This window comes from Hevea brasiliensis, chromosome 5 (genome assembly GCF_030052815.1).
Source record: "Hevea brasiliensis isolate MT/VB/25A 57/8 chromosome 5, ASM3005281v1, whole genome shotgun sequence".
Lineage (NCBI taxonomy): Eukaryota > Viridiplantae > Streptophyta > Magnoliopsida > Malpighiales > Euphorbiaceae > Hevea > Hevea brasiliensis.
The window spans coordinates 18,628,710-18,637,678 of record NC_079497.1 but is presented as its reverse complement, the minus strand read 5'-3'; the positions used below and the strand labels follow the sequence as shown (position 1 = coordinate 18,637,678).

At 34.0% G+C, this 8,969-nt stretch overlaps 1 protein-coding gene across 1 annotated transcript; it reads left to right on the top strand.

Moving 5' to 3' along the window:
* Nucleotides 1–4,711: 4,711 nt before the first annotated feature.
* On the top strand, nt 4,712–7,810 carry LOC110667243 (heat shock 70 kDa protein 1). Its single transcript, XM_021828041.2, has 2 exons — nt 4,712–5,174; nt 5,887–7,810. Exons 1-2 carry the CDS (start codon nt 4,961–4,963, stop codon nt 7,614–7,616), a joined length of 1,944 nt encoding a protein of 647 aa, XP_021683733.2. The 5' UTR covers nt 4,712–4,960; the 3' UTR covers nt 7,617–7,810.
* The last annotated feature ends 1,159 nt before the right edge of the window (nt 7,811–8,969 follow it).

The window sequence follows — 8,969 nt, the reverse complement described above, 5'->3', positions numbered from 1 at the left end:
TCATCGAAAATTTATTTATAATAAGACACCGATACATTCACTGCATATTTACTTCCTGTTATTTCTTTTTATTTTATTATTGGCACCACTAAGCATTATTGCTTAGCGCGTTGCTTTTGCCACACGTAGGTTCTGGAGATACTGACCGAGAGCCCAGTAGACCACAGGCTGGGTGAGACCTCTTGCAGTTTTGCATAGTATCCGTGTCACCTCACCATCTTCAGTGCATTGGTAGGACACTGGGTTTCATTTTGGTATTTTGTAACAAACTTTTATTTTCTTTTGTGTAATTGAAACTTATGTAATATATTTTGATGTTCATGTAAATAATGGAAATTGTGTTTGTGAATGGAAAAGTGAATATTTATTTATGACTTTTACATGATTATTACATGAGATGAATGATTGAGAAATGGAAATGTTGTTGAAAAACATATTAAGATTTTGATATTGGAGTTTGAGAATGATTGAATATGATTATTGGAAGTGTTTTTCACAGGTTCCGAAGAACTGTTTTTTCCATTTTTAGCCGATATTCTGCCGGATTTTCTATAAAATTTTCGGAACCTCAAATAAATTATAATTTCAATAAATGACTTAAATGAATTATATTTCATAAATTATATTCAAAACTATGGTAAAAGTAAATTAAGGAAGACTAAAAATGATTGAGATAAAGTAGAGTGTTCCGGTACACCGTGTGACATATCTTACTCAGATATACTGTAGACGGGTAAGGGGTGTCACATATATCTATTTCACACATCTCACATGTCCATATTATAGATTTACAACTTTAAAAGAAATGAATTATTATAGTCCAAACAAGATTAAAATGTTTCTAGCGTATGCGGAGCTTCTAGATTAAAAACTAAAAAAGGAAAATACAATTAAATGGCTGCTGCTAAACCTGCGAGAAAGGAAGTAGGTTAATCTCAAAGAATTCTCCTATCACCTGAGGAAAAATAGTTGAACAAGAGTGAGCGTTTGACTCATAGAATAAGATATTGATTTTAAATATAATTTATATAACTATCTCAGGCTAATACATTCCTAAGTATGAAATGTAACATATACAAACATATTCAACCAAATTCAAATAATACTCGCACAAAAGATAATTTGGAGCACTCACACACCTGTGTGTCAGATCACTATATATAAGTATAGGAGTCAATCTCCTATACAACACTCTTAATCCAATACCTGCCAGCGAGATCAACTCAAGCCGGACTTTCTCTTAATAATTCAAATACAGAGGTAAGCGAGATCAACTTAAAGCTGTACTCACCATGACTTATCCACAAAAAGAATTGGGTCCCAGCGAGTCAAGCTCCAGCAGTTCTACCCGTCCTACCCATATCCAATATCATACCACACGCATGCCGACACACGCATACAGCTCCAAATTACCTTAAGGCGACACCCATAATAATTTCATCAAATAAAGATGCAATACAAACTATACCTAAGATTTAGCTATATACATATATTTATAAGTGAATGCATGAACATGCCTTGAATATACAATAATATTGAAATTATAAATAAAATCAATATCTACTCACAGATCAATCAATAATTACTGTGGCGATTGAATAGAGGAAGAAGGCTGACTATAATTACCTAAATAATTATATTATAAAATTTATTAGCACTAATATAAAATAAGAGTTTTAAAAGTCAAAAGATACCCTAATTTATGCTAAAAAGCTGGTAGAGTTTTTCCTATTTCTAAGACCTACTCAATCTGCAAAGTAGCTCAAACAATACTTCTATAACTAAAGGCCTTAAGTCCACATCTCAATAACGTCACACAGCCCCTTCTAGGCCTGCCAAACCAAACAAATTTCAAGTATCTAGACAATTCAGCTATAAAGCTTAAAATTAATATTTTGCAAAAACCAGCTAAACTAACTTCCAAAATTCTATAATTATGCCCCGCTGTCCTTAACGATGCTATTAAGCTATTACAATAAGAATTATAATTTTCTAGCTACCCATGAATATTTTATGAATTTTTATCCAAAACTCTATATTAGGTAAATAAAGCAATTCGGAGTTTGCGTTTACTTACGCTGATTCTGATGTTTGGAACAGGTCTAGGGCATCTGAAAATGGTGGGATGGACTGTATTATTGACCAACTTTTGAAGTAGGCCTGGCAACTTGTCTATCCGGCCCAAAAATACAGACTTGGGTGCCAGTGAAATTTCCACAAAATGAGAATGCCTACGCGAAACCCACAACACCAAGAGTTAGAATATAATTTTTATTTAATTAAATAAGCTCAATAAAGGCCCGAAAAAAAATACTGCAAAATTTGTGGGACTCACAAAAATTTCAGTGTCCAAAAAATTTGAAATTTACATTGTTGCAAAGCTCTCGCCGAGTGAAGCGTGCTGGTGGTTTCGGAATTCCCGTGGGGGTTCCCGCTTTGGAGGAAATTTAGCTCAAAAGTCGAAATGGGCTAAAAATTTTCGGGCTTAATTCGGACAAACCGCTCGACGAAAATTTGTGTTCTTGATATCTTTAGAAAGATCTCGAAGAGTAGAACACGATTGGGACTAGACCCGGTCCAATTGGTAGCCGAATTGACTGAAATTGGCCATGGAAGTCAAAAAGTCACACGATGAGAGACAGGTTTTTTTGACCCATTTTCGGGTAATCTAGACGTGCGGTCGACGACAGGGAAGGGATCTAGAGGGGCGCTGGCATGTGGGGGAGGGTTGGGGGTGGTCAGTTAGCGGTGGGGAGGGGAGAGGAGAGAGAAAAAAAAGAAAAAAAGGGGAAGGCAGATCGCGCAAGGGAGGGAGGGGAGAAAAGGAGAAGACCTGTCCAATTCGATTGGTTCAATTCGGTCTGGTTTAATTCAACCAGTTTGATTCAGGGTAATCAAAATTAAATTTTTACTCTACTCTGAGACCCAAAACAAGGCCCGAAATTTCCTAAAAAATTATAGAAAGTTCATAAAAATTAGTGGAGTCCAAATATAATTTTAAATTTTCCACATGGTCTTTAAATTAATTTTTAAAAATCGATAAAGTTTATTGTCTCAAGAAAATCTAACCCAATTTTAAAAATCTAGAAAATTCCAATTTAATTTTCATTATATTTAATATAATAAAATATTATAATTTACATATAAAATAATTATTTAAAAATTCGGGATATTAATGAAGAAAAAAAATAAAGGAATTTCTTAGAGTTGAGAATAAAGAGAAGGAGAGATGAAAATGATGGAGGTGGCTATTGCTCATGGGTTAGTGGTATATTATATGGGTTAGGGTTAATAATGTATCAAAACTACATAATTTTAGGTTTTGGGTTTTAGAAGATTATTTGTTATATTTTCATATAACTCTTTAAAATTAAAACTTTGTTGGATAATATATAATTTTTACTAGTTTAGATTTCTATTCACAATAATAAGTATTAAAAATAAATTTAATTTTAATATAGTGGATTTTGTTGATAAAAACTTTGTACATTATAATTAAATATTTTAAAATAAAAAAAAATATAGTTAACGTAATTTTAAACTTAGTGAATTTAATGATTAATGTTTACTTCTAAATATTGGCTAGACTCATGCTCTCTGACTCTCCACTATCACCATAAATTTCGTAAAATATTTTATTCGGATCGCATTACTGACATTTTGAGTGGATCATAATTCAATCACATAAATTAACATATTCATAAATTAAATTACTTTATAATATACATCTTAATAAATATATTCTACTATCTTATAAATATTTTTCGCATACTACATGACTAAAAGGTGATTTTATTACATACACACACACATATATATATATATATATATATATATTTAAAACTATATAATATATTTAAAAAATATTAAAAAGCCTATGTGTAAAATCAGTTCTATTAGTTTTTGATAAAGAATCGAAACTAAACTAAAATAATAAAATAAGTTTAGTTTGATTCGATTTCTATAATAACGGTTCTTTTTTAATTTCAATTTTTTTTTTATTTTGATTCGATTCAATTCGATTTAGATTCTCAAAAATTATGTACAGCCCTACTTTTAAGTTAAAAAAAAGTTTATTAATATTAATATTAATATTAGTTAAAAATAATTAAATTTAATCACAATAACCTAATCATAATTAAAATTAATTTATAACAATTACACATAAAAAATTTGCGTGCGTTTAAAAAACTAGTTTCACATAAATATATATAAATGAATTGATAAAATAATTATAAAATTATAAATAAATAGTAATAGATTTTATAAAATTAAATTTTATTTATATTTTAGAATAATTTTGTTAACTAGTTTATTATTCTATTATATCAATTTTATACAAAATATAGATTGCAAGATTAATTGCTCGCCGGCCAACGGCCAGCAAATAAAAAGTCCTCTTGCAACTTTTAGAATCTTTCTAGACGGTGACAGACCAAATTAAAAACACCACAAACGTTACCATGTGACCGCGTGCCATGAATTTCTTCTCCATCAACGGTATACATGCAAGATCTTTATGCTCACAATACCGAATATTCCACTCAGCGAATATACCTAATGGCCCAAGACTACAGCCATTCGATTATTTGAAATAAACTCAAATCCAACAGCTGAAAACAAATCATAAAAAAGTGGGTCTTTCGGTGGAAACTTGCAGTGCAATGTGAAATGAAGACAGACGAGATACCGGCACACGAAAATTCCGCGCCAAAAGATGGAAGCAATCTGAAACCGTCAATTATATTTCCAAGGATCCAACGGCTGCCAAACTGTAGGAATGGAACACTCTGGAAATTTAACAATAATCACTATATAATGCACTCCTTACGAAGGTATCCACCACGTGAAACCCTAGTTCTTTGTGGTTGCTCTTTGCCTTTCGTCTTCTTCTTCTTCTTCGTGCATTCTCAATATATCCGTTGACAGAACAGAGCTTGAAGAGAAAAGGCTTGAAATAATGACAGGTAAAGGAGAGGGTCCAGCGATCGGTATTGATCTTGGTACCACGTACTCTTGCGTAGGCGTGTGGCAACATGATCGTGTGGAGATCATCGCTAATGATCAAGGGAACAGAACGACGCCGTCTTATGTTGCATTCACTGATACAGAGCGTTTGATCGGTGATGCAGCTAAGAATCAGGTCGCCATGAACCCCATAAACACCGTTTTTGGTAAGATCTGCAACTCCTTGAACTTTTACTCGTAGATCTGTTTGGCAGATTAGATCTAGGGCGTTACTTTGTTGATCTTGTTCGTGGAATGCCTACGTGTGCCTGCTTAGGTAGAAGATCGTTGTTTTTTTTTTTTTTTTTAAGTGATTTCTATGTGGTGTGGCGTTTTAACCAGCGTTAGTTCTTGTGATCTGATTTCTTATATGAATTAGGAATCTGTCTTCTAGTAGCTTAAAAACAAAATTTGTTAGATGCGTGTTGCTTTTTTTTTTTTTTCAAATTTATGTATAATTTGCTATTTAATACCATACTCTGCTTAATCTGTAACAAATCTGAAGCTTAACGATACTGTTTTTGAACGACTGTGCCCTCTGTTCAGCGCTGTTTAGCGATATATGCATCTTTTCGTTGACTTACTTATGAAGATGTTTGAGATGCGTTATTGAATTTATGTCTGAAATTGAAATTCGCATCTAATTATTTTTTGATACCAAACAAAAATTTGTATTTGTCTTTGTTAACTATATTCGCTTTTATATAAAGAAAATATTAAAAAAGCCAATTTTAATATTTAATCTCACAAATGTAATAATGGGTGTTCCTTTGTTTTTAATTGATTTTTTTTTTCATTATTCTTGTGCAATCTGTAAGGCCTTTCTGTTGCCCGACCTTAGTGTTATTTTTCATACTAAATTTAGAATTGATATTACAGATGCGAAGAGGTTGATTGGAAGGAGATTCAGCGATGCCTCTGTTCAGAGTGACATCAAATTGTGGCCATTCAAGGTCATTCCTGGTCCTGGTGACAAGCCCATGATTGTTGTTGCATACAAAGGCGAGGAAAAGCAATTTGCTGCTGAGGAGATCTCCTCCATGGTGCTTATGAAAATGCGTGAGATTGCTGAGGCTTACCTTGGCTCCGCCGTCAAGAATGCTGTGGTTACTGTCCCTGCCTACTTCAATGACTCACAGCGTCAGGCCACCAAGGATGCTGGTGTGATTGCTGGTCTTAATGTGATGCGTATCATCAATGAGCCCACAGCTGCTGCCATTGCATATGGTCTTGACAAGAAAGCCACCAGTGTTGGTGAGAAGAATGTCTTGATTTTTGATCTTGGTGGTGGTACGTTCGATGTTTCCCTTCTCACCATTGAGGAGGGTATCTTTGAGGTGAAGGCCACAGCTGGAGACACACATCTTGGTGGTGAAGATTTTGATAATAGAATGGTGAACCACTTTGTTCAGGAGTTCAAGAGAAAGAACAAGAAGGACATCAGTGGCAACCCCAGAGCTCTCAGGAGGCTGAGGACGTCCTGTGAACGTGCTAAGAGAACTCTCTCGTCAACTGCTCAGACCACTATTGAGATTGATTCGTTGTATGAGGGTATTGACTTCTACTCCACCATCACTCGTGCCAGGTTCGAGGAACTTAACATGGATTTATTCAGAAAATGTATGGAACCAGTTGAGAAGTGTTTGAGAGATGCCAAGATGGACAAGAGCTCTGTACATGATGTTGTGCTTGTTGGTGGCTCAACGAGAATTCCCAAGGTCCAGCAACTTCTGCAGGACTTCTTTAATGGCAAGGAGCTTTGCAAGAGCATCAACCCTGATGAAGCTGTTGCTTATGGTGCTGCTGTCCAGGCAGCTATCTTGAGTGGTGAGGGTAATGAGAAGGTGCAGGACCTCCTTTTGTTGGATGTCACTCCTCTCTCTCTTGGTTTGGAAACTGCTGGTGGTGTTATGACTGTATTGATTCCCAGGAACACCACCATCCCCACCAAGAAGGAGCAGGTGTTCTCTACCTATTCCGACAACCAGCCTGGCGTCTTGATCCAGGTATATGAGGGAGAAAGAACAAGGACAAGGGATAACAACTTGCTCGGTAAATTCGAGCTCTCTGGCATTCCTCCTGCTCCAAGGGGTGTACCACAGATCACAGTGTGCTTTGACATTGATGCCAATGGGATCTTGAATGTCTCCGCGGAAGACAAGACAACCGGACAGAAGAACAAGATCACCATCACCAATGACAAGGGAAGACTTTCCAAGGACGAGATAGAAAAAATGGTTCAAGAGGCAGAAAAATACAAGTCTGAGGATGAGGAACACAAGAAGAAGGTTGAGGCCAAGAACGCATTGGAGAATTATGCATACAACATGAGGAACACAGTGAAGGATGAGAAGATCGGTGCCAAGCTTCCTCCAGCAGATAAGAAGAAAATTGAAGATGCCATAGAGTCGGCCATACAATGGTTGGACAGCAACCAGTTAGCTGAAGCTGATGAGTTTGAGGACAAGATGAAGGAATTGGAGAGCATCTGCAACCCCATCATTGCTAAGATGTATCAGGGTGCGGGAGGTGACATGGGCGGTGGAATGGATGATGATGCACCTGCAGGTGGCAGCGGTGCTGGTCCGAAGATTGAGGAAGTTGACTAAACATGTTTCCTGGGGTTTCTTCCTTATCTTAGTTGTTGTTGTTGGTTTTTTTTTTTTTTTTAATTCATGCTTTTGGCCAGACAATCAAGTATTTTTGTGCTTTGAACTTATTATTTTAAAGGTATGTTCAAAGCCAAGTATCCTATATTTTCATTTGGAAATGAAAATATAATATTAATATTATCTCAGGTTTATACCCTGAGGGGGTCACTTTTAAATTTTACCGTCAAAAAATCATCCTTATAAGTTTAAAGAGTAATTTAATATAATATTAACTGGTGAAAAAGTTTACTGAATTTTTTAAATATTTAAATAATATTAATAAAAAATTAAACATTAGAAGAATAATAGTTATTTTTTGTTAATTTTATATTAAATGCTGTTAATAAAGAATTAAAAATATAAGGGTAATAATTACCTTTTGTAAAGTTTGTATCAAATGCTTTTCTAAAAGGTTTCGAAATTTTTAATTGGTAAGATATGGAGTTGGTAAATTTGCCTTTTGAATTTTTATGTGTGAGTTAAGTTTGTTCAAAATTAAGTTTTTTTCATTTTAAAGCCAAATTAATTATATTGTAAGAATTCCGATGTGAACTAAATGTGCACTGAAAGTAATTAAAAATTAATAAGAAATTTAATTAATATTTATATTAATAAAAGAAAAAGAGAAATGCAATGATTCCTCCAAAAGTAAAATACGACAGTTTTTTAAGAAAGTTAGGGATTTTTATTTTTATTTTTATTTTTTTTTATTTTTTTATTTTTTGCAATAGAGAGAAGACTGATTTGAGCAAAATGTCATCATTTATCGGTTTGAGCAGCTACCATTCCTGAATGTCCAGGCGTCCTTTGAAGCTATGTGGTCTTGATTATGATTATGAGGTGATATGAAGATTTGTGAGTGTGGTAGAAAGACTTCGAAATGAGTTATATGGACCCATCAAAATGTGGGTAGGAGGTTCTATGCATGCAGTCAAGTAGAGGTTAGAGTTAAATTTCAATGTTTTTTCCGTGCTCTGTTAATTTATAATCTGACTTATATTGCCATGATTTAGGCTAGAATTAAATTTCAATGTTTTCTCATTGCTATGTTAATTTATATTTTGACCTACATTGCTGTGATTTAGGTTAGACTTAAATTTCAATATTTTTTTATTGCTCTGTTAAATTATATTCTGACCTATATTGCTGTGATTTAGATTAGAGTTAAATTTTATTGTTTTTTTCGTTGCTCTGTTATCTTATAATCTATCCTTTATTGATGTGATTTAGGTTCGAGTCAAATTTCAATATTTTTTCATTGTCACGTTAATTCATATTCTGATATATATTGTTGTGATTTAGGTTAAACTT

Coding starts and splice junctions, on each gene's coding strand:
- LOC110667243 (XM_021828041.2), top strand. CDS start 4,961: ATGACAGGTAAAGGAGAGGGTCCAGCGATCGGTATTGATCTTGGTACC. Junction 5,175..5,886: donor CCCCATAAACACCGTTTTTG/GTAAGATCTGCA, acceptor TTGATATTACAG/ATGCGAAGAGGTTGATTGGA.